This window comes from Ambystoma mexicanum, chromosome 7p, assembly GCF_040938575.1.
Source record: "Ambystoma mexicanum isolate Mex_15411 chromosome 7p, UKY_AmexF1_1, whole genome shotgun sequence".
NCBI lineage: Eukaryota > Metazoa > Chordata > Amphibia > Caudata > Ambystomatidae > Ambystoma > Ambystoma mexicanum.
The window spans coordinates 462,472,343-462,499,425 of NC_090939.1; the positions used below are offsets into that span (position 1 = coordinate 462,472,343).

General features: G+C 45.5%; 1 protein-coding gene across 1 annotated transcript in view; it reads right to left on the reverse strand.

The window, feature by feature from the left end:
• Positions 1-27,083, reverse strand: part of F5 (coagulation factor V) — a 1,375,529-nt gene that overhangs the window by 760,130 nt on the left and 588,316 nt on the right. The window contains exon 13 of the mRNA XM_069636481.1: positions 12,613-14,695. Coding sequence (XP_069492582.1) covers positions 12,613-14,695 — 2,083 coding nt within the window. The remainder of the gene's footprint in view (positions 1-12,612; positions 14,696-27,083) is intronic.

Sequence of the window (27,083 nt, forward strand, 5' to 3'; positions counted from 1 at the left end):
ACCCACGTCCTACCGTCCCCTGTCCCTGTTAAATGTAGATACCAAGATTTTTGCCAAAGCAATAGCCAATCTCCTACTACCCTATATGAATACATTAATACACCCAGATCAATTAGGGTTCATCCCCACCCAATCCACTGCTTTGAACCTCTGTAGATTTTTCGCTATCACCTCACAATTAAACCCAGATGCAAAAACAGTGGTGGTTGCTCTAGATGCTGAAAAAGGATTCAACTCTGTATCATGGAGTTATATGTATGCCATTCTAGATATAATGGGTTTCGGTTTGGGATTCCTGAGCTATATACGGCTACTAAATAAAGAACATAGGGCCAAAATCAGAACCAATCAGACCTTATCTGCAGGGTTTAAATTACACAGAGGCTCACAACAGGGTTCCCCACTCTCCCCCCTCATCTTTGCACTCACCATAGAAGGCATGGTGGCAAGTTTGAGATATAAACACGCTTGGAGGGTAATCCGCATCAGGGGTCCCCCACAATATGTTTCCCTATATGCCGACGATACCATGCTATAGTGATCCTGAGGCCAACCTACCCCATGTGATGCAAGAAATAAATGAATTTGCAAAATACTCAGGATACATAAATAACCAGACTAAATCAGAAATCATTCCCCTAACACATACCACCACAACACAATCACAAGCTACTGCCCAATTCCGCTGGTCCCCTAATTCTGCATGGTACCTTGGTATTAATATGGCAATGGACAGGCACATCCTATACGCCACTAATTATGAACGATATCTTACGCTCCTTGAACACAAACTGAATGTCTGGGACAAACTCCCGATATCTCTATATGGTCGGGTAGCTCTACTTAAAAATGGTGGTGGTACCAAAGCTGATATACCCATTTAGCAGCATCCCAATCTGGCCTGGTTGGCAATTCATTGGTAAACTACAGCAACTGGCCTCTAATTTCGTAGGGTAGGGGCACGGTAAGACTTCAATGGTCCAAAATGTGCAAGAGATATGATACAGGCGGAATAACAGCCCCAGATTTGCTGCTTTACCACTACACTGCACAGGCGCACTTCACGAAATACTGGGCCAATTCTACAGAGCATGATTCCCACATACAAGCGCAGAGGTTTGCGGGTGCCTACATAAATTTGCAGTGCATGATATTCGCCAAAGCCAAAAAGGATATGGGAGAGGTAGATCCGCTGAACTCCAAAGTACGAGCTTGGTCTAAATTACTTAGTAGGGTGAAATGCATAGACCGATATTGGCCCCTCGCCCCCCTCTGGCACTACCCGGACATTGAAGCCACACTAGACACGGCACTACAGAGGAAGTGGGACCCGGGTAAAGAAATGGGACTGGGAGATCTTTACCCGAACGGGAGGTTTGTGACACTGGAAGAAGTTCAGGACAAGGTGCAAGCGGGCCTCACCACAGCGTTACAGTACCATCGACTAAAGGCGGCGTGTGGGAAAAAATGGCCATCATTCCCGGCTGCACCGACCCCACACCAGTTTCTGTCGGAAGTCCTGACACAAGAGGGCTTTACAGGTAACATATCCAGGCTATACAAAGCGGTGCAATCACATACTCCATCCAAAAACAAGATGAAGACGAAGTGGGAACAGGATTTGAACATAACAATAGAAGACCAACAATGGGCGAAATACTGTTATTATACTAAATCTATTTCCATAAGTTCCAACTTTAGACTAATCCATTTTAAAATACTGAATCATTTACATATAACACCCAGCAAATTGGCTAAATTCGACCCCTCAAAACAAATGGTCTGCCCCAAATGCAACGCTCCAGCAGCAAATTCAATACATATGTATTGGGAATGCCCTCCAATCAGACACTTGTGGGAAGAAGTTGCCGCAATCCTGAACGACATACTGGACATACATATACCGGCCACCCCACTGAAGTATTTACTGGGGGACATAGGCAAGGTTCCTATCACAGCCCGTAGACTCTTTGCAGTTGCTGGTGCAGTGGAATAAAGGAACATACTTAAAAACTGGAAAGCAAAAGTTGCCCCTACCTCGCAAGCATGGCTTAAAGACCTAATATTTGTACAAGAAAGCAAAGAGAACTATGTCAGAGGGGTGTCAGCTATCTGCAGACCGAAAGACATATGGGGCCCCTTAAGGCGTTATCTTAATGCTGACCGAGATGAGTCAGATGAGGACACAACCTGGTCCGACCAGGGAATTCGGTGCATCTAGAACATTTTAATTCCACTAAGTTTTAAATATTCAAATTCATGAGTGATGAACTCTATTGTATGTCTTTGTTATAATGTACTCGTCAGCTAAAAATAAAGGTTATAACAACTACAAAAATGCAGGGTCCTCTTAGATCAGGTGTCTGCCACATTCAGCGCTGCAGATGTTTTGAACTACAACTCACATGTTTCCTCACCATTGACTATATTGGCTAGGGCTGATGGGAGTAGTAGTCAGGTTACAGACCCTTGTCCAAGGTGGACAAAATTGCAATAAAAATAAAACACAGGGTCATAGGCATCCAAAAAATGCAACTGAAAAAAAGCACAGGCTCCTAGGCAACCAAACAATGCAAGTTAGTCACTCACGCTCTTTGGCAACCAAAGATGCAATTTAAAAAGCACAGGGTCCTCCTAGGTGAACACAACTGTAAATTAAAAAAAGCATAGTGTCCAAAGGCAACCAAAATGCAATTTTAAAAAAACAGGGTCTTAGGCAACCAAGCACTGCAACTTAAAAAAACAGAGAGTCCTAGGTGACATAACGGGCAATTTAAAAAACAGAGGATCCAAGACGCCTCAAAACTGCAAGTTAAATACGCAGAGTCCTTGGCAACCAAAAAAAATAAATAAAACAAATGCAGGGTCCATCGCTGTACTAGCAGTTCGTATTACTCTTCCTCCAGTCTCACAACAGCTAATCCCAGGTGTTTTTCTCCTGTCTCTGAGTTTATTGATGCTGATCCATCTATGAAATATATTTCTCCTTCAGCTAGTGCGTTTTCACTTACTATGAGTGTGTCTCCCTCCTCACCTCTGTAAATTGCACAGTCGTGCACTTGCATGTCTTCCACTGTGCATGTTTCTGTGATGAATCTTGCAGGGTTCACTGTTTTGCATCTCACTATGTGTATGTTTGCACTGGACAGAATTATTTCATACGCTGTTGCTCTCTGCGTTGTGAGCGTGCTTTTTGACCTTTTCAATATAGCGAATAGGGAATGCTCCACGAACAGTGTCATGGAACATCCCATCACTATTGTTGCACTTTTCTCAATTGCGAACGCTGCGGCTGCGAGAGATTGCTCGCAAGCGAAGTGTCCTTGCATTACAGCATCCAGTGTTCCACTGTAATATGCCAGTGGCTTGTGTCCCAAAGATGTTTTTTGTGTCAGTACTGCTGTCAAGAGTGCCCCTTTGCAATGTAAGAACAGATAAAACTTGCGCTCATAGTCTGGGTTCTCGAGTACTGGCACGCTTGAAATGAGTTCTTTAAGTGATGTGGAGACATCATCCAGTTCTGCTGACCATTGTATTTCTATGTTTTCTATTTGAGCTTCTTTGAGTCCCTGCAGTAATGGCCTTGTATGCTGCATAATCTAATATCCATGCTCGGCACTAGTTAGACATGCCAAGAAATGTCTGCATTTCCTTCACTGTTTTTGGCCTGCTTACGGCTCTAATGGCAGCCATTCTGTCTCGTATGATTCTCTTACCGTCTTTTGAAATTAGTTGTCCCAGGTACAACACTTCTTGTTGACAATATTGTAACTTTCCTTTATCCACCCTGTAACCTTTGTGGGCCAACTATGTCAAGAGTGTAATAGAATCTTTCCTGCATTCTACCTCATTTTTTCCGCAGATCAGCAAATCATCCAGGTACTGAATAATTGTTCTGTCTGTGACCACATTTCCTAGATCTTCGTGTAGAATCCTGTTGAATATATTTGGGCTTTCACAGTACCCCTGGGGTAGTCTGCAATGTTCATACCTTTTTCCTCCCAGTGTAAATGCTGTTAGATATCGAGACTCTTCCGCGAGTGCTACTGAGAAGAATGTGTTCAACAAATCGACCACTGTGAAGCGAGACGCGTCCTTCGGGATGCTGCATAGGATTGATGCAGGATTGTTGACTAATGGGAACTCCTTTCGAATGACGTCATTGAGTGGGCGTAGATCTTGGATCATCCTCCAATCCGTGCCTTTTGCTTTTTTAATGGGGTTGATGGTTGATGAATTTGATGGTATGATTATTCCCTGCACTAACAATACAGTGATTCTTTCTTGTATCCCCTCTTCTGCTTCCCGAGACAGGGGGTACTGTTTTACTCTGGGTAATAATGTTCCTTGTTTAAGTTTTATCTTCACGGGTGTGACTTCGTGCAACAGTCCCACATCATGTGGGCCGGTTGTCCACAGGTCACCCGGCACTGATTGCATGTCATTGTCAAAGATTGAAGGTGGTGCTCCTACCACTGCCATCAGTTGCACTGGTACCTGTCTTGTCTGTATCATGATATCACAGGGGATTGCTATTTCCATTATTATTTCCCCATCACTATCTGAGTCTGTGAAGAGGTCTTCATCTGATAAATCTCGCAGTGCAATGTCGGCATTGATGCACAACACTGTGCGCCACTCGCAGCCATGTATGTTCATTGCAATGACCGCTATTCTTTGTGCTGAAACCTGAACTGCACGTATGTCTAATGACATCACTGTTCCTGTCACTATCTCTGGGCGTGCTATGGGGCGGAAAACAAATTCTGCAGGCACCCTCCACTCTAGGCGCTTCAATTCTGGGACCACCCGTGCCAGTGTTTTTAACCCCTGGATGAACATGTCTGAGTCTACAGGTATACCGCGTACTTCTGGCGCTGTTGCTCGTGTGTGTACTACCAACATCACTCGTAATGGGCAGATCCCGGGGGTCGAGCAAACTATCCCCCTTTTCGTAAAAGAAATAGTCATGTTGAGCTTGCTGAGGAGGTCCCTCCCCAGCAAGTTGATTGGGGATTGTTTGTAATACAACAGCAGCGCTCTTACTGTTTTGCCCCCCACTGTTACTTCCAAATCTTCTGTGTAAGGAACTTCGACCACCGCCCCAGAGAACCCCTGCGTCTTCAATTTACGATTAGATAACGGAAACCTGCCTTCACGTAGGCATGATTTTTCAGCTCCCGAATCTAACATAAAAATGAATTGTTTGTTCCCTATCTCCGCCCCTATCAATGGTTCCTCTGCTGCATCGAGGGTCGTCGATAGTACTGGACACGCAAGTGCTCTCTGTGGGCTGTCCTATGCTGGGTGTCTTTTGGTACTCCCTTGACTGAAAACATTTCCTGATACCACGGCCACTCCCCCAAGGGGTGTAAGTGCACCATTTGCGGCTGTGGCGAAGGGGTTACCCTGGGTGTATGGCATGTGTTCGCGGCTCTGAGGGTGTTGCTGTACATTGTGTGTTTGCTCCCTATGTTCTTCTGGGTGCCTTTGATCTTGCTGTTCTTGTCCTCCTCCACTGCCCATCGGTAAGCCGTATGGGTTTCCCGGGTGGGGGTGGCCATAGTGCTGATCGTTTTGGTAATTGTACGTTGGCCTGCTTCTACATTCGTGTGAGAAATGCCCCCACCTCCCACAATTCCAACAATTTCCTTGTCCCCCCAGGCCCTTGTGGTTCCCTGTACCCGCCATTCCCTCCATATCCCGGGCCACCCCTCTGTTCCCTCTGTACCCACCTCTTCCTCCCAGGACGCTCCGCACTTGCCACCAGTGCTTTAAGTGGGCCGGGGCCTGCCGGGGCCGGGCCCCGCCAGTCTCCAAAAAGTGGGGCTGAGCCGGGGCCCTGCCGGGGCCCCCCGTCCCACCACGCCATGGCAGGACGCATTATCCCGTCACGGCCGCAGCCGCGACGGGAGATGTGCCCGCCAGTGTAACGTTAGGCAAGTGGACAGAAGTGCCAGCCAGCCACAGCGTCGCTGAGGCTGGCTGGGACTTCTGTCAGTCAATGTAACTTCCCTGATGACCCCCCATCTGAGGGGTCATCAGGGAAGTTACAGTTCCTTTGTTTGCCCTCGCCAGGTCACTGACCCTCTGTGAACCTGCAGGCTCCATGATCTAATATGTAGATTATACCACGGAGCCCGCGGGTTCCCAGAGGGTGAAAGACGCCTCGGGCTCTGTGATCTCTGCTCAGAGCAGCAATCACTGAGCCCGAGGTGCCTGTCTCCTTTGGCAAATCTTTATAAAAGATGCCTTGAAATGTGTACATTTCAAGCCATCTTTTATAAACGTAGAAATATTTCTACGTTTATAACAGACGGCTTGAAACGTACACAATTCAAGGCATTTTTTATAAAGCTTTGTGGACGGACAAAACCACCTTGGGTTTTGTCTGTCCTCAACGCTTTATAAAAGATGAGCTTGTACGTTTCAAGCCGTCTTTTATGAACATAGAAATATGTTACAAATGTCTATGTTTATAAAAGGTGGCTTGAAAAGTACACAAACCATAGTAAGGTACGCACACAAGTGTGCGTAACTTACTATGGTTTGTACACTTTCAAGCCACCTTTTATAAACATAGAAATATGTAACATTGCTATGTTTATAAAAGAAGGCTTGAAAAATACACAAACCATATTAGTACGCATACAAATATATAAATGCTCTACTACATTTATATATTTGTTTGCGCACCCTACTATGATTTGTGCACTTTAGGCCACGCCCACAGCGGATGCCACGCCCCCAAACGAGGGCCCCCCCTCAATGTCTTACCCCACTTAAACCACTGCTTGCCACTGCTGTCCTCCATACTGTTCTTGTCCATTCCACTGTGGCTGCCCATTCCCTGCCCAATATGCTGCCATTCTCCCTTGTATCGCTGCCGACCCCTCCTCCTCCTCCGCATCCCTATCTAGAGGGAGTGCGGCTACAGCAGCTGTGACCTTCATCAGTTTAATTTGTATTAATTTTGCCTCGTCTGCCAACCTCATCTGTGCTATCTACTTCTCCCTTTCTTTTATTCTCTTGCAGTGGTGTACTATTATGCTTTGAATTTCAGGCCAGCCTTTTGCTTCAATCCCTGCTATTTTGTCGAGTGCTTTCTGAACTTCTTTTGGGAGCCCTTTCTTTATTATGAAGTAAAACAAAGATGTTGACTGATCCCAGGCCATACCCGTTTCCGCTCTCCACATCTCCTGCATCCTTAAGATGAATTCCATAGCATCCTCCTCGTCATTCATTGTACATTGCATGACTGATTGAAAATCTGGTGTATCTGGGAAGGTCTCCCTCAATGCGTCCCAGATCCTGGTGCGTACTGTATTAAAAGAGGCACCGTAATGGCGGTCACAATCTAATGTGATCCCTGGGAATCCGGCCTTTGCCCAAACCCTGTCGGCTTGGTCACCCACTGCAGACACTAACAAGCTTTTAGCATCACCAACAGCTAATGGGACTCCCGCTGTGTGCTTCTTCGAATGCATATATCCATTTACTTGCTCCCCCCGACAGCGGGGGCAATGATTTCAATAAGTTGGCTTTATTCATCTGAGCCCAGGGAATGTAGTTTGGCCTCCCACCTCCTCTATGTACCAGGGGTAGCTGTAGCCTACTTTCTTTTCCTTTCCCACTACTCACCTTTGCTCCTTTCCTTCCCAGTGGTGCCATTCTCCCCACTCTATTCCTCAAACTCCCAGTCCATTCTACTTCCATGTCCCTCCCCAACGGTGTTTCGTCTAGCCTCACTGGCATTCCTCCTGTGGCCAGTCCTAATCTCCTTCCTTCCAATTCATCTTGCTCTATGTCGCACCATAACTCCTCCAGGCGTCTGTACCCTCTGTGTTTGCTCTGTCCTAGATGTGGTTGATCCACTTTGTTCACACATATCTCGTAACCTAGATAGTTCACTTCGGGCCATTGAGAGTCGGGAATCTAAGTCTTCTGTTAATTTTTCGATATTTACTGTGGGAGTACTTACCTGTCCACTCGTTCTAGGACACTCGTATGGCAGCGGTGCAGTTGATTTTGTGGCAACTGTGGGAGTAGGTGCAGACACATACACGGGATCACTATATCCCTCAGCCAGGACTGGTTTATTTAGCAGGGGATACAACCATGTTACCTCTATTGACCCTTCATTCCCTCTGCCTTCCCTTCCACTTTCTTCTATTGCCAGGGGAGAGGTGACCTGCTCCTGCGCTAATTCCTTCCTTTTAATTGGGGGCACTTCTTCAAACAGTCTCCAAAGATCTAATATCTCTCTCCTGTTGTGGAACTGTTTTCCTTTGTATTTTATAAACAAACATGTGGCCACCATGTCCAGTACACTTTTATCGAATGACCCTCCTTGGGGCCATACGTGGGGTAGCCCCTCCCCCTTTATTTCCGTGACCCACTGGTCATGGTACTTGGTTATGCGTTCTGCGTAACCTGGTAAAATTTTACAAATAATGGGTCAGGGTGTTTCGGCCCCCATGTTGTTCCCCTGTCTTCCACCCACTTGTGTCACCTTACGTTAATCAGGGTACCTTGTGCATACACTTGCAATGATAGCAGCTCTTAGATACTTATATATCTCTGTCACACCCTGGGTACTTAATGTCAAAATGTCACACTTCCCATGACCAGCTTTTCATTAAATCCTGATACAATCAATTTACCACTTTGTCATCAAATGTGTAGAAAAATGAGCGCATAACATATTCAATGCATGACGTCACTTTAACATATGTTTACTTACAACACAAAACATACACCCCCTTTCCTTCCCCTACCGTTTCTTGTTCTAAGGATCCCTTTCCCGCTGACCCGATACACCCTCCTCCCTTTGAAATGTCGGACCCCCCTTTTTTGTGCAGGATTTAGAAAAAAATGAGAAAGAAAAAAGCGTTTTCTAATTTTTACACTGAGTCTTCCTCTTCTAAGACTCTTACTTATATTGTCCCTTATTTCACTTATTCCCAGTACTAGTCAAGATAGCACTATGCGGCGCTGCCTTCTACCCCCTTGCAGAGCTAGGTTCCCGTCTTTACCTTGTAATCCTTTTAACTTACCCTAATGGCCATATGCAACAGAAAGAAAAGAGTATGAAATCAACAGTTAATTTACCCCTAAGAGAACCCCCTTTAGTTTATCCTAGCCTCGTACACTTCTATCAATATCCGACACCTTTTAATGTCACTCGCACTTAATACTCACGTGCCCGTCTTGATTCGAGACTCTCCGGACTCGGTCCGTCCAGGCGGCGCTGCCTCACACTCAATGGCCACCCCCGTCTCCGGCGAGCGGTACTAAGGGTTTTTTGAAGTGGGACCCGTACCCTCTCGCCCTACTGCGTGCGCACGTCTAAGCATACCAGTTGCCGTAGGCGGGCAGCTCTCTGAGGGGGAGCGCCGTACGTACCCGCTGTGGCCGGGGATGTCTCGTGCCAAAAGAGGACAAAAAGACGAATCACGTTGGGGTCACCACTTGAAAGTAAGCGTCCCCCAAGTGCGGTTGAGAGTAAAAGTCTTTTTATCTAAATCGATAAAGGGCATGCAAAGGACTCTGCAAACTCTGAGTGCGCTCTTCTGACAATAGCAAAGACAATCATTTATATTACAAAAACACGTCATGCATGAGCTAAGCTATAGGGGCCACATAGTCTTGGGGATTGGATGGCGATGACTAGCTACTATGTCGGTGCTCCATGATTGGCAGGGATCCACGTTGTGGCATCACCGAGTGCTTGGGTCAGCCGGGCTCATCGGGGTGAGGTGCCAGGGCCCAGGCTATCCAAGAAGATCAATACTAAAACTTGCCCTTGTGGCCACTCATACACATTCATCACACTTGTCTATGTCAAGTTGGTATAAAACCTTTGACACATCAATGTAGTACCAGGGAGGGGACACAGGAAAACAGTATGCAATACAATGCTTCCTTTATACATCATCATAAAGTTGGCATTAACAAAGGATCCAATCTCATGGGTCCAGGTGTCTTATCAGGGGGCACGAGTTAGGCTACCTTCATCATTCTATTCTGTTAGATGTAGTGAGTGATAGTTTTACGGTATGTTAGTACAGGGGTGAATAACTGTTTCTATGGCCCATTAAACTTCGGGTGAACTGAAATACCGCTGGGTCGGAGGGGGCACATAGCTAATACCTCAAAAGGCAGTGGGAGTTGGGGTTGTGTGGGTCGTAATTGTTCTTGGCCTTGCCAGGGCGGCACACAGTGATTTTATGGTGGCATCTGGTGTCAGAGGCATGGGGGAAGGTAAACGCTTGGTGCAGGTCCAGCAGGAATGCGGGGAGGTGTAGCTGCACTGTTTCAACAACAGAATACCAGGGACCTTCAAGCCCCGGCGAGCCTTGATGGGAGCAGGGGGGTTAGATGTGCAGCTCTCGAGAAGGAAGGGGAGGTGGCCTTGTAACTTTTCGCGGGTCCCTGTTCACAGAATAGCATGAATGCTATTACAGGGCTGAGTGGCTGGGGGTTTGGGGGCATTATGTAAAGGGCACATTTTTATAATTCACATATACTCGTGTTTACTGAATCACATCATATAAGATTCATTACTCTGTTGCCTTGATCCCACGGCGGGAAAAATGTACACAAAACGTGAGGTAGAACCTGGTTGGTGGATGCATGGGTCTCAGTGACACATCACACCTTTAAACATGTGATTAGGATTTGTGACTCAAGGATCGGGGAAACAATGAGTTCATCTATCATTTCAACCACAGCGGATGTGGCTCAGAACTTCTAATAACTCACAGATATCATAACACTCTCAATCATATTATACACAGGGTAGTCAGGGGTCATTCCATATTAACGTGAGCAACTGGCACTATGGGTTTTGAGCCATTTAGCAAAAAGCTTAGCAGCAATAGATAAGGCTGGGAGACCCAGGGGTTTAACATTCATGTTTAACACTTCAGCTGGGGGAACAGGGTTGGGGGGGTCCTGAGCACCATATATCATTGATGTGTATGGGGGTCTGTGTAGGGTCGAGGTATACTTAATAGGGACAACTTTGTTCTTTCCCAGACCCCAACTAAAAGTCAGGTCACCGCCAGGGCAATGATGTACTGCGGAAGGTAAATGATACAGTGTTTGTTCTGTTACTTGTTCGCATCTAGTTGCTCGTGAGAACGGGCCTTCAACGGATCTTCCATGGGGAGGAGGCAGGGGGAAGTACAGGGCTCGCTGTGCGCATAGACGTGGGGGGTGAGGTGCAGCTTCTGCAGGCAGCCTGTTCTACAGAGGCCTGGGTTCAGTATACTCAAAATGGAGTCTAATTGGATTACAAAATGGAGTCTACGTTATGCTACAAGGTGAGCCGTGCAGCCCCACGTGTCGACCCGCAGCCACCCTGCCTCCCGGACCCAGGTGCATGGGGGGCTGCTGACGAGTCATGAGTCTCACGTAGGGGTGCAATGTGGGGAAGGGGGTTCCGAAAGACCTTTGCTCCCATACATCACCAGAAAATTCAACAACAACAGAGTTCTACCATCTCTGACTCCTCATTACCATTCAGTCTCTCCATCACACAAACACATTCACTTTAGTATTGTTTTCGATGAAAAAGGCTTCACGGCGATGTTTACTTGCCTTTTTGATTGATTGATTGATTGATTTCTTGATTTATTGAGCGCCTTACGCCAAGGCGCTGTACAAGGAACAACATGATACATATATCTCTGCCTTTGTGGTTTACTGTATTGCATTCAGCTACTAAACTATTTGCCTTGAGCTGGGTAGTAAGAAAGTGTTTGGTTGGAGCCGAATACCATTTTTTCAGTGAACTCTGGCAGGATTATCCACCTATTTGACAGCAAAGTCTGCTACACCCAAGTTCTCTACACCCAACCTTCAACTGTTTGTAGCCCCCAGACATAGCTGATTGGAATAGCAAACGTTTGTGCACCGTACTATGCTCAGAGCATTTACGTAATGAGCTTTATACCTGTCGCCAATATGTCTTAAGTAACTATGTGATAGATTTTATGAGGTTGCAGGGTTAAAGGGCATGGTAAGGGTCAGAGAAAAACAAGCCACTAGTTAACAACTAAGATGGTAGATGGACCCCAATCCGACTGCGGCTTTATTGCCCATTCCAGGTTGTGTCCTGTCATGCTTTCTGGCTCAGCAAAGCATAAACAACGGGATGTGGCCCCAGGAATTCATCCTGAGTGCCGCAATTACCAGACTACAAGGCATTTAAGCCCTGCCAAGGCTCCTGAGACAATGGAAAAGTGGATAAACTCTGAATGAGAATGTTTGTTATCTGACACGTTCTGATATGTTTACCCTTCTGGAAATGGTCAATGTCACTGACAAGCTCGGCTCGAGTGGCTAGCAAGCACACACATTAAAAAAGGAGCTAGACTGCACATCCTCTACTCCTTACGCTAACCCCCTCGGGGTGAATCCCACTTGAAAGAGGTTAAACGAATGGAAGACCTCATGACACCACTGCCAAACCTTTCACTTGTCTATAAACAGTTCCCTTTGTTTGTCCAGATTTTTCCATGACAACATTTTTTCTAGAACTGATGAAATACTATAAGTCAACAGCACAACCGACATTTTAGAGACTGAAAAAGGATAATGACATACCTTCTTTTAAGTCCAGTATAGTCCCAAATGATTTCTTCTGCTGCGATGTAGAATATCCGCTTGTTTCCCTTGGTAGTCCGTAGATAACGATCAGCTATCTCACTGGGGTTCAGCAAAATTTGACTTTCAACTCTCGGGTGCATGTCATATGGCTCGATGAGAAAAACACATTCGTAATCTTCATCACTATCATCATCATTAACGGTATCATAGTCACCGATATTTGGTACATACTCAACATAGTCCCCTTCAACTGATGTAGGTACTCCAATTATGATCGATGGCTTCATCCCTCTTGGGGAAAACAGTGTTTCATTAAGTCTGTTTGGCGTAGATTGATTAAATTCACTTGACAATATTGTTTCATTAAGCCCATTTAATGACTTGCTGTGGTTCAGCATACTTGATACATTTCCATGGTCAAGCACCTTTCCAATTTGTGGGGGCTCCTGAATTTTTGGCCTCCTTTTTTTCTTCCGTAAGACCTTCCTGAACGTAGCAGATGGATTTCTAACTCTTTTTCTTTTGCTCCCAGGCAGCTGCTGTTGACTGGAGTCAGTAACAAAAGATGTAGCATTTTCATGGTCCACTGCATTTTTGTCTGTTATGCTGTGCGAATTAATAAGGTTCTTTTCCACTAAATCATCATAGTAATCCTCCTCAGAGTTCATACTATTTTTTATGATCTCAGTTTCTGTCTCATTCTGTTTGTTAATAAGCACTGAATAGCTAATGATTCCCTCTGTCGTTTGTGGGTCTGATGTGGAAAGGAAGCTTGTGGAAATCTGATCAAAACTCAATTCACCTTTTAAGTTATTGTGTGTCCCTTCAAACTGCAAAACATTACTCAAATTTAAAGAAGGGCCTTCTGACTCATCCACCACATTGAATGCTGCATCTTTACTGAATTGAGAAACTTCTGGAGTGCCTTCACTGTCCAAGAACTTCTGAGATGTTTCAGAATAATTTTTTCCACAATCACTACATGTTTTGCCACCTAGCTGTCCATCGTTGGTAATGTTGCTTGACCCATCTGTCAAAGTAGTGTCTGTTTCAGAAGGCCATGTACCTTTTTGCAGCTTTCCTAAATCAATACCCATTTGTGGAACCTGAGCACCTTTTTCAGGTTCCTGGGCAGTGTTGTTGCTTTTTGGAGGTTTGTCACTTTCACCAATGGTGGGAAAAAATACATCTTCTGCTTCATTGCTTGCATGCAAAGAAGTTTCTTGCCGCCCTTTGCTTTGCCCTTTTTCAAGGTCATTCAGTGCTCCTATTGATCTTTTAGAGAAAATCATTCTTCTTGCTTTCAAGTCAGAGGCCGAGCTCACAGTTGTGTTCTTCTTCCCTTTTAGATCAGCATCATTCTGAACTGTATCATTTTCATCTGAATGCGAAACATTTGGAAAACCGTGCTGTTCTTCAAGGTTATAAACTGGCTTGCTGCTCGTAGACGAGGAAGACTCTTTTTCCGATGCAATATCTTCATATTGTTTTGGGGACTCTTTCCCTTGACGTTTGTCAGTTGAGTTTTCAGTAGTAAAGATCTCGGTGAGTTTGCCTGTCATAGATTTAGCAGTATGCCCAGCGTCCTCTTGCAATGTGGATGCTTGACTTGAAGAGGTAGATGTGTCAGATGCAGTGGATTTTGTCACTTCTGAGTGTTTCTCCAGATTTTTAGAATTATTATTCACATTATTCTGTGACAGCTTTCCATTTTCATCATCTTGTGTATTCAATACGTATGGGTAAAAGTCATCTTCTTCAGCCAGGGCAGTGAAATTTAGCAGCTCCTCTTTCTCTAGTTCATATTGCTTCCTGAATGAGCGAAGATTGAGCATTTCGGCTAAAATATCATCGTAATCTTGGTTAACGGGCTCTTCGACAATGGAAGTGTCAGATCTCGTTGACATTGTGACATTCTCCACTTCTGTCTTTGGTTCAGGCAAAAAGCTGAATATCATTGGAACCATGTCATAGTTGTCATCATTATACTCGTCTTCGGTTACACATTTTGCATCTTTGAACCTTAGCTTTATGTCTTGATTTTTATTGGGGGTATGCAGAAGTCCTAGCATCCATACTCCTGCAGAAAGCATAGAACAAAAATAGGCAAATTAAAAGGATGCTTGACAGTGCTTACAGCTCAATGAATACATGAAGGTAATATTAAAGGTAGTATAGTCACATTTCCTTGAAAATTAGACATCATTTCCAAACTTTATGTAGAAACTGATTGACAATACTGGCCCAGATTGACATTTGGCAAATATCGGCCTCTATTACAGACACTTTGTGTTCATACACCAAAGCCAACATGCATTGAAGTAATGCATATTGTCTCTGGTTCTTTTTTCTGCAGTGAGGCCGCATTATCCTAAACAGATTTTGTATTTGTGTTTGTTTATTTTATTTTATTTATTTTTTACATTTGTAGAGCGCATAAAAACCCTAAGGTGTCAAGGCACTGTGGGCTTGGAGGCATGGTTACAGATACGTACAAGTCAGGTATGCACAGGGGTTCCAAGTCCGATCAGTTGAATTAAACATAAATGTTTTGAGTCTTTTTCTGAAGATAGCCAGAGAGTTCTCCATTTTGAGGGGGGGTGGGAGGGTGTTCCAGAGTGCGGTGGCTTGGCCGGGGAAGCTGGATCCTCCTGCTCTGGTTCTTATGAACTTCGGTGTGTGCAGGAGGTTGACATAGGCAGATCTGGTGGGTCTGGAAGAGGTTGGTTTGGTGATGCGCTTTGAGAGGTACTGGGGAGCAGTGTTATTGATACAACGGTGGGTCAAGGTAAGAATTTTGAGTGAGATACAGTCAGTGGAGTAACATTTCTGAAAATGGTGGGTGGGACATGACATCTAAATGAGAGGGGCCCTGCCAAATGAGTGGAACAAAATGGTGTGCCACAAAAGTTGGGGAGGGATAAACACCCTTGTCTCCCCCTAAAATGATGCCCATGATGGAGCGCTTGAGGCTGTTGAGGAGCGATGCAACCTATTTTGTGGTGACATGACTGAATTTGAAGCGAGGGTGCTGCAAAGGTGTATAGGTGGGAGGAGGTGGGGCTGAGGCGGGGGCATTGAGAGAGGCACATTTGTGCTGGATTTTGGTTTGAAGGAGGGAGATTTTGTCTGGGAGGGCTTACTGCACGCTATTGCACTAGGCATCATCTTTGGATAGAGAGGAGGGGGGGAGGAGTAGGCGGATGCTTTGGCGAGGTGGATGGCATTCTTGTAGGCTTTGGCAGTGAAGGCAAATCTGCTCTTGTTCTCAATGGAGGGGCATGTTAGCCAGGCACGTTCGCTGGCCAGCTTTTTGGAGCGGAGGGTGTGGAGCTCAGGGGTGTACCAGGGGTTGGTAGGAGATGAGGGCTTGGGGAAGCGGTTCTTTAAGGGTGAGAGGGTGTCCACAGCCGTGGTGAGGATGGTGTTGTATAGGGTGACAAGTTTGTCGATGTTGTTGCTGCTGGTGGTGGGGCGGGAGTTGAGGAGGGGTAGGATGCAGTCACTGGTGAGGTTGCGGGTGCAGCAGGAGTAAGTGGGTGGGGGCTTGAGGGAGGTATGCAGGGGGGCAGGTTAGCTGGTGGGGATGTAAAAGAGGATGAGGTGGTGGTCTGACCACTGACATGGGGTGTTAGAGATGATGAGGGGATGGCAGTTATGGTCGAGCAGCCTGTCCAGGGTGCGGCCGAGATGGTGTGTGGAGTTGAAGATCGTTTGGGAGAAATTAAGGGAGTTCATAGTGGAGGAGCGGGATGTGGCCTCTTTGTCAGATGCGTCCCTGTAACCCAGGTTGAAGTCACCCAGGGCAAGGGACTTAGTATAGGGTTTAAGGTTGTGAAGGAGGAGTTGGGAGAGGTCATCCTCGAAGGTCGAGGTTGGCCCTGGTGGGCAGTGGATCAGATGGATGCTGATGGTGCTGGAGGCAGACACAGAGAGCTTGACGGATAAGGATTGATAGTTCATGAGGGGTGGTGTGGCGGTGCCGCAGTTGTGGAGAGTGTCTTTCAAGATAGTGCGCCTCTGCCACCTTTTTTGGAGACACGGTCATTCTGATGGATGACAAAGCCAGGGGGAGGGAGAATGGTAATGGAAAGGGAAGGGCCTGTAGCATCATGGAGCCAGGTTTCTGTGATGGTCAGGAGGTCGAGGTTGTGCAAGATAATTAAGTCATGGATGTGAACTGCGTGTGCAATGGCTGAGTGCGCATTGATGAGGGAGGAGTGGAGGGTTGGGTGTGTGATGCAGAGTGGTGTTAGGGGCCAGTGGGGGGTCGTGCGCATAGGCGGGCATTTTGCGATTCTGATGTAGGTGGCTGGGGGCCAGTGGCGAGTTGTGCGCTTAGGCAGGCATTTTGCGATGCTGGCGTAGGTGGCTGGAGGCCAGTGGGAATTCGTGTGCATCGGCAGGTGATGTGCGATGCTTGCGCATGTGGCTGGTGGCCAGTGGCGAGCCATGTGCATAGGCGGGCGTTGTGCGATGCTGGCATAGGAGGCTGGGGGCCAGTGGGGAGTTCTGCTCGTAGGTGGGCATTGCAGCAGGGGCTGGCGTAAGTGGTTGCAGGGAACAGTTTGACGATGGGGTGGGTGCAAGAGGTGTGGAGAGGTGGTAGGAAGGGGTGGAGGGTGAATGAGGGAAGCACAGTATAGGCAGATGAAGAGAAGTGAGTCAGGGCGTATGGGCTTACCTTGGGCTTTGGGCGGATAGTAGGCAGCTGCGAGTGCCAGGGCAGACCAAGTGTCTGCAGTGGCTAAGGTGGATAAGGCGGGCATTGTAGATGGCTGAGGGGATGCTGTTGTAGTCGTGAGGATTAGGAGATGCCACTGGCACAGCACCCACAGGTTACAGAAAGCACAGCCTGGGGCTTTGCTCTCTATGGCCAAAAGTAATGCATCCAAGCATATTTGCAGGGCTTGGAAGTTTCAATGCGTGCTTTAAATACTGTCAGGGTTCACACGAGCTAATACTGTCAGTGCAGTGTACAGGCCCGCAGACAGCATTAGCATGTCAACAAGCGAGCACACTGATGGGGGCCATGTCTCCTGTAGTGTGGGAGACATATTTTGAAAATGCCCCTCTGTGAGGTCATGCGGAGGGTGTCTGGGACCCTCCCTTCCAACACAGTGAGCTTGGCAATTATTGTCTCAGACTCGGATTGATTATGAAGTAATGATAGACAGAGCATCCATCCGCTCTTATCAGCAGGTGCGAGCTGTAGTTCAACCTCAAATGTGTCGCCACTGTGAGGAGCAGCTGTGGGTGGTGACAGCAATGGCGGGGAACAGCCCGCCCGCAGTGTTACACGCATGCTAGAAAATATTGGGCCCTCACACTTATTTTCTTACAAATTAAGCATTGTCTCGCCATGTGTCTTTTTGCTGTACGATGTGCATATGTGTCACGTCTTGCGGGGAGCATTCAGAATCGCAGAAGCGGCCCTGCGTTTTGAGTACTGAGGCTGGACTGACAAACCTTTGTTAATGGAAGTTATGAAGAATCAATGGGCCTCATTACGAGGTTGGAGGTAAGGGGTTACAGGCACCGGTAAGGATGCCGGTGCCGGTAACCCTTTACCTGCATATTCCAAGGTCCCTTAGCGGGAGCCGCTAAGGGACCAGGGAGCTAATAACAGGCCCACTATTAGCGGGCCTGTTATTAGCTCCATCCCCATTGGCATTGAGCCCTATGGGGTCTCGAATGGGAATGGGGAATGGTTCTCAGAATGGGGATTTACCGGCTCCTCCAAGGTTGGAAAGACCCGGTAAGTCCCCATTCCGGGAACCCGGACCCGGAATGCGGTAAGGGGCTACCACCTACCTCGTAATGTGGCCCAATGTCAATTAATAAAATTGCACATTTTCAAAATCATTGTAGGTGAAGGGATGTTATTGTTGCAATAGAAAACAAAAAACACATAAATGTACCAGTTACAAACGTAATGATAACCTAGCCCTGCAGAGCTCTTGACATCACACATAACAAAACAAATAACATAACAGGTACACAATGATGTGGATTGTGGGTAGTATGTGTTGCAGAATTCTGCAGGGAATGTAGGTTCAGTGTGAAGAAGGTAAAGTGGATAGCAAATTTGTGTTTGGGAAAGTGCAATGTCTAGAGGGCATTGGTGCAGGCTACTGTGAGTAGGCACTCTGCACCTGGGGCATGGCCACACACTTTGCCCAAGCCAATATACCGTCTTAGCATGGCCGACGGGAAGATTCTCTCAGTCCTGTGATTAGAAGCAAGCATTACCTTCCCAACTCTTGGAAAAAACAGGCTGGACCTCAGCTTTCTTTAGAGACCTATCCAAGCAGTTTTTCATGTGATTAAGGGACGCTCTGAAAAGGGGGGAGCATTCTTTAATTTGTACTGTTACAATTCGTTTTTCAGGTGGCGCCCTGCACTTTTTATATGATGTCCCCAAATCCCAATTGGTCAAATTGCAATTCCTCGGAACCCCACACACAGTGCTAGGGAAGCTAGCACAGTGCTGATAGCCCCCTTGATGAACCTGCCCAGAGTGTGGCTGAGGTTTTCAATTGTCCTCCCTATGCAGTACACATTGTTTGTGTGGTGAACGCTTTCTCTGATGCTGTGCATATTGTACCTTTTCTGTATGTACATTTTAACCTCTGGTGTGTGTGAATGTGTGTGTGTGTCTTCATCTGTGATAGGCATGTTGTGTCTGGAGGTCGTTATTTGAAATCATACCTTATATGGTCGATTGTTCTACTCCTGAGTGATATATTTGTTTGAATACTGCCTCGTCTGGTTATAATGTATAATGCAGCCAAAGTTTCAGCTGTAGCATGTTGTAAATAGAAGCTTTTAAATATGAAGCCAAAGGTTATGTTGTGAATGTGTTGTACATGATATGTTTGGTACGTGGCCACGGCACATTTGGGGGGAAGGGCATGATACTGTGTGGTGGCGGGGGGAAATATGGGGTTGGTGGTGGATTGGGGTCATAATGCCCTTTCGTCTACGGCAGCAAACATCCTTGCACCGCCCTGGTTGCTGGTTCATTGGTAAGGTGGCGATCCATGCCACTAAATATTTGTGTTAAACCTCAACATGAAGCACTCGAACTTTACAATGTAGCACAAGTTAATTCTTTATTAGTTAGTTGCAATGCTTCAATAGAATGCACATCTGTGTTGCGACCATGACACATGCATAATTGTGTAGCAGCGTGGGATAGCAGAGTACTACTTGTTGCCAATATAATCTTTCCACTTCAGTGCTGCTTTCACAACACAGACATATATGTGTGTGGCAGCGCGGGGTAGCAGACTTCTCAATTGTGGAAATGCAATCTTTCCTCGAGTGTGGCATTAGTTGCTTGAGACAAGATGATGTTCCTTGATCCTGCATTGTGCTGGCTTCTCATAGGCTGGGGAACAGTCAGCAAGCCACAATGACTTCGATGCACCCTCTCAGAAGCTTTAACATTTGGACATTGCAGGAACCTGTTATCCAATTTGACTGATCTATCTATATATCTATATATATAAAGCAGAACATCTGTTAGTTTGTTCCTTATACAATTCCCCACCATTTAACCAATCTGCAACAAATTTTGCATAGTTACCTGTTAGGACCCTCTGGGCAGTACTGGCTACATGACATTTGGATACCCCACCCCTTTTGCTGGACTTCAGCCTCTTCGCACAGGAGATGTTTGCCTGAAGTCAGCGAAACATCAATGTGGTCGTAGAAGGACCGGACAAAACTCATTTTAAGCGTCTCGACACGGGGGAAAAACAAAAAGCATTGAAAACAATGTTTCAATGCCCTAGGATGCACCGTTTACGAGATATTTGCACTGCAGCGCACCGCATCACACTGCACTGAGCCAGGGTGAGGGGACAGGTGGGGAGAGTGCACAGAGGTCCCAGTATGCTGCAGCACGCCAAGTTGCACCTTCCCTCCACGTCTGCTCCGTGGTATGCCAGCCACATGCACCCATTCTTAGTGCAGTTTACTTCAGAGTGCAAAGTACATCAAGCAATAAGCGACTCGGAACAGCGACCTAAAGGGTAATTGATTTTCACAATTGATGAGAGTGATATCATGTCTGTCTTCACAACCTGTGCGGAGTACGGCTACTTTTTGCTAGTGCTTTTATATCATTAGTACAATTAATGGTAACTCAGAGAGTTTGTTTTTTGGGGACATTGGCCCCATGTTAGTTCAAATATCTTGTCACAATCAAATACTTCAATGGTACGTGCATACCTTTTGCTAAAGCCATTTTGGAAGTAGGGTCACAACCCTTGGCTAGGGTTGTTTTGGGACTTCTAAAGCATGAAAAAACACAAAGATCCTCCTCCAAAACTATATATTTGAGATGTACTGCGCATTTATGGGAAACAGTGAATAGAGAAATTTTGGATTGGCGAATTAACAACACAAAAAGGAGAAATCTGTACTATAACAATAATTGGCATCTAAGCCCAACAGCTTTCAGGGCGCTTCCAGACAGCCATTCCACAGAGGGAACTAATGTTCAGAGTGTGTATGAGGTGAAACAGCTTTCAGAGCTCTTCCAGACAGCCATTCCACAGAGGGAACTAAAGTTCAGAGTGTGTATGATGTGAAACAGCTTTCAGAACTCTTCCAGACAGCCATTCCACAGAGGGGACTATAGTTCAGAGTGTGTATGAGGTGAAACAGCTTTCGGAGCTCTTCCAGACAGCCATTTCACAGAGGGAACTAAAGTTCAGAATGTGTATGAGGTGAAACAGCTTTCAGAGCTCTTCCAGACAGCCATTCCACAGAGGGAACTAAAGTTCAGAGTGTGTATGATGTGAAACAGCTTTCAGAACTCTTCCAGACAGCAATTCAATAGAGGTGACTATTGTTCAGAGTGTGTATGAGGTGAAACAGCTTTCAGAGCTCTTCCAGACAGCCATTCCACAGAGGGAACTAAAGTTCAGAGTGTGTATGATGTGAAACAGCTTTCAGAACTCTTCCAGACAGCCATTCCATAGAGGGGACTATAGTTCAGAGTGTGTATGAGGTGAAACAGCTTTCAGAGCTCTTCCAGACAGCCATTCCACAGAGGGAACTAAAGTTCGGAGTGTGTATGAGGTGAAACAGCTTTCAGAGCTCTTCCAGACAACCATTCCACAGAAGGGGCTAAAGGTCAGAGTGTGTATGAGGTGAAACAGCTTTCAGAGCTCTTCCAGACAGCCATTCCACAGAGGGAACTAAAGTTCAGAGTGTGTATGAGGTGAAACAGCTTTCAGAACTCTTCCATACAGCCATTCCAGAGGGAACTAAAGTTCAGAGTGTGTATGATGTGAAACAGCTTTCAGAACTCTTCCAGACAGCCATTCCACAGAGGGGACTAAAGTTCAGAGTGTGTATGAGATGAAACAGCTTTCAGAGCTCTTCCAGACAGCAATTCCACAGAGGGAACTAAAGTTCAGTGTATGAGGTTAAACAGCTTTCGGAGCTCTTCCAGACAGCCATTCCAGAGGGAACTAAAGTTCAGAGTGCGTATGAGGTGAAACAGCTTTCAGAGCTCTTTCAGACAGCCATTCCACAGAGGGAACTAAAGTTCAGAGTGTGTATGAGGTGAAACAGAAACAGCTTTCAGAACTCTTCCAGACAGCCATTCCACAGAGGGAACTAAAGTTCAGAGTGTGTTTGAGGTGGCACTCAAGAGACTGTAGAGGTATTACACACCAAAAACGAATGAGCTTGTGGAAAGGCACACATTTTAAACAGTACCAAGAAGCAGGGAAATATAATTTTCGGGATGGTTCTGCTCTTGAGACACAAGCCACGACATTTCAGCTGGAAGAGTTCTTCATGAAATGTTAAAGGATAGGTTAATGGTAAGAAACAATGACATTAAGATTCAGAAGAGAAACCCTGCACTGGAGCTGACTGTAATGATTGCTAAGAAAAACAAAAACCATTACTTTGAGTTAAGGCGATTTCTGATGAAAAGAAATGAGCAGAGTGTGCCTTGGTTAGTTACACACTGGACACAAAGAAGACGCTGCTTGTGCCATGGCACAGTGACACCTAAGTAAACAATATCTGACAGAAAAGGGAAGCACATGTTTCTTCTGAGAGTTTCTCACATTTAGATTTGGCCAAACAAAATCCAGCTTTTGTCATGGTATGCAAAGCATGCTGTAAGTAAACAAGTTTGCTAAATATTTTAAACCTAAAACAAAAAGGCACAGACTTTGAAAAATAAACTAAGTCCCTCGAACCTACCAGACCCACCTAGGGAGGAACCATCAACCTGGTTAAAAGCAACAACGAATGGATTTAGGAAGTGTGGGTCTTGTACAATGTGCAAATACGCACATAACAAAACGGATTCATTTACTGGCACCAACAATAGAACGCTAAACATTTTACAATCTATCAACTGCAGGTCAAAACATGTAGTCTATGGGATTATATGTGTATGCAACCTGGTCTATATTGGCAGCACGATCAGAGAACTAAGGATTCGGGTCAGAGAACATTTAGCCAAAAACAGCAGTCAAGACCCAGGATTACCACTGGCATGCCATTGGCAAGAGAGACATCAAATGGACAATAAAGCGGACATTAAAGGAATGGTTCGGTCAAAATTTGTTATTGTCCCTACGGGTCGGCCATGTGTTTTTAAGCCTAAGTCGCTCGATTTTAGAAAAATTTCCTATGGACCTTACCCGAGTTTTCGTCCATTAAACGCACACGAAAAAAGGCACCATGTCGCTGCCATTTTGTGATAATCCTATCACTTGCCGCATCGCCCTGTCTGACCTGCTTTTGCAGCACTAAATAATATCCCCCACCCCTGAGCCTGACATTATCGAAACATCCTTATTCCCCGCCTCTCTCCGTGACGTTACTGTGCTGCATAGGCAAACGCGCCCAGTCGTCTTCTACGCGACTTCACACAGAACCCGGAAACCAACACAGATCAACTCACAACACAGCGCACCACAATTCGGAATATGAAACTGTACTTTAAAATAAAACAGCAATACGGTAGATTTGGCAAAGTACATTTATTTGACATTACATTTTTAGACAATATTCAGCAATTGGCATATTAAATCGGAATGGAATTTTTTTCTTTTCTCTCGATCCGCAAATCCGTAAAAGTTTATCGTGAGTCACGCGCTGTTCCTTTATGGTACACAGGGTGTTGTTTTTCGTTAAAAGAAGCACTTGGGACGCACAGTGAACCGCAAGGCTGTTCCATCAACTAGGCACTAGGCCACCGTAAAGGTCGATATGTTGCTTCTAGCCGCTAGTACCGCGTAAGGGTATATGGCTCCTTGGCGATTGTCCCAAAACATGGTCAATGTAGTGCAGTTGTTTACAAGAAGCTGCAGCTGGCGGTTGAAGAAGCAGTCTGCCGGGGTCTGGAATAGGTGGCAGTGGCGATATGGTAGGATGTACCTGTTTAGAAAACATAAAAATTCAAATTAGTCTCACCACCCGATCTTTATTACTATTATTCATTTTATTTATTATGGGCGAGCTGAAACTATTTGCTTGCGAGGATAGTGCAATGGAGTATGTTCGGCTCTAAAAGCAATGCGAAAATAACGAAATAAATCGAGGGAAACACACAAACTAATGTTTTTTTTACAGTTGAACCACTGAGAAACGACTGTTTGTCTACATGCGTGTCGAATGGGCACATGCATGCCCATGTGCCCGGTAGAAAGACGATCCCACAAATATTGTACTTGCTCTTCATTCATTCATTCATTCATTCACTCATTCATTCATTCATTCATTCATTCCAGTATAAAAGCGTCTAAAGAGTTACTTACATTATATTTGCCTTTTCCATTGTATCTCTGCGTAATGCAGTCCGTAAATCCCACTGTGTTCGTGCCAACGATTTTTCATATACTGAACTAACGTGAAACTCGGTCTAGTTTCAGAATTTTCAGCCTAATCGTTTCTTACGTTATTGCCCACCTCCTTCAAATGAAGTCCTTTCGGCATTGGTCCCTGTCTCTCAAGGTCAAAAAACAATAGAACCTTATACTGCCAGTGCGATTCGCGGGCCTCTTCAAAGCCGCTGACCTTCACTCTGCATGAGCGTACATTCTTACTTTGCTACATCCTGTGTAAAGCCATCTGTGAGAACTTGAATTTTCGACTCCATGTTTGTACTAGGCCTCAATGTGCAAATGCGAACTGGCTTCTCTCCCATCTGCAGCGCCTCGCTTGGCGCGTTCTAAGGCCCCCAATTTTGTCCTCGTTGTCGGTGAGCTTTGGTGCCCTAGAGAACCATAACTATGGAGACATTGACTTTTTGGGGGAAGGTCAGGGAAAGTATAAAGTGCCCGAGGAGTTGAGTTGAAAGTGAGATTTATTGTTTATTTGTTTTATTATTTGCAATACACAAGCCTGCCCTCGGTTAACAATGCGCAGCATTTACATGAGATTGCGAAACTTAGTTACAGCAACAAAAATATATACATACACATATTCACAAGGTCAGCGATATGAGGTGAATAGAGAGAGAAGTCAAAGATGACACCCATGTTGTTCGCCACCCAGGATGGGGAATGGAGGGTTTAGGGTTAGCATACTTTGTATGCACACTGTACAATAACATTATTTTCAAAAAGACAATCAGATTACAATGACTTATTTAAACCGGGATTTGAACTTCTCAACGAGCTCTGCTTTGGGTGGGCATGGCACAGTGGCAATGTTTGGTGGCAATGCATCAGTGCCCTGCACAGAAACGCTCAAAATTCCATATCTGTGCTTCTCTAGTACACTAACAATAAGGCCTTTAACAAAGTCGAACTCCATTTCCTCATATACCGGTTTTACCCCCCATTTCCTAGTTCTTTTTCCAAAGGTCGTAGTGTAGCGAGGCATCCCTACATTTCCCGTAGTCCTAGACTGTTCACGGCCCACATTCTCGTTATGGGCCAAGACCGCTAGTAGAGTGCTATGTTTCATGCCCTGTAATCTGAAATGCAATCGCTTTGGCCTGTACTTTAGGCACATAATGTGGAACACCTCCAATTCTCCTGTGTGACAGAATTCTGTCAGTCCCCTCAAATCTCTTGATAGAGTTTTATCGAAAACAATCTTCTCAATGGCTTTGTGTGTAGGTGAAGATGCAATCAACCACTTCTTCTTCCGTGCCTCCTCTGTGGACAAAGGGCCATGTTCACATTGGTGGAAATGTTGGTTTTCTGTCCAGCGGTGAACGTTGGTACAGTGGTGCATCAGTGACCGCCATTTTTCAAGTAGGATTTCCACTGACCCTTCACAAGTTTTGGAGTTCCACCAAAGATGGTTGCTGATAGACTGGACCACTGTGAAATACTTTCAAAACTTTTTTTTTTCCCTGCAGCTGAGATTTTCTTATTGATTGATTTAGCAAGATGCCATACGTCAAATTGATGTTTAATATGTGGGAACTGCTCTCTCATTGTCTTGGCAATTGAAAAGTGTCTGTCCGTGGCTATGTGCATTCCCCTTGATTGTAGATATTGCAATGATTTTATAAATCCTAGTTTCTCCATGGCCACTGAGGATTTACATTGGGACACCTGCACGACCACCGAACTCACAATTTTCTTACTATCCATGTCCTGAAAGTGGTAGGTGCAGTACTTGGCAGAAAATCCAGGGCTGTCGCACTGTCCATCGCCGGCTAGCCTGAATCATTTCCCTTCGAATGTACTTGCTAGAGACAATTGTTCAATTTTCCAAGCATCACTAATGGCCGGAAACAGATAATCATGTTGGTATTTGTAGTACTGCGTTTTAGAAATGAAATGGAGTCCCACAAACTGAAAGAAAGACTCTAACTTTCTAAAACTGGACCCACTAAAAAGTGATGCAGCTGCACACAGTAGATTGCCTGCTGGCAGCTTCCCCAGCATAGGTTGTGCAGACCATGAGAACGCATGATTTAATCTACAGGCGGCATGTATTTTGACGTTACTGCCTTGTTTTTGACGAGTCACATGAATCAATGGCTCCCCACATACTTCCCCTCCAACTGAATGCCCACATTTCAGCATACTTATAATATCCATCAAACAACTGTCGAATACTATGTATTTGCCCTCTTTCATTAGACTGTCATCCAGCGTGAAAGTTGTTTTGGACTGTGCCGTTGAGGACATATCAACAAATTCGAAAGAAATATCGCTGATATCAAGTTCTGATGCGTCGTTGGGTGCTGCTGCTGGTTCATTCTCTGTCGTTTCAACATCTGTTACTTCAGCATTGATGGGAGAACACAACATTGTCGACAGCTTTTTGGGTGACATTTTTCTGGCAGGTGTAGATTGTGTGAATTGATCTGCGACTACTTCAGAGCTATCTTCAATACATTCAGTATCATCTTCTTTTTGTGGTGCAGTTGAACTGTAGCAATGGTCCAATACAACTTTACTGGATTCTCCGGACACATTCAATTCATGTTCTGGCCATTGGACATGAGCATCCCGGGTCTC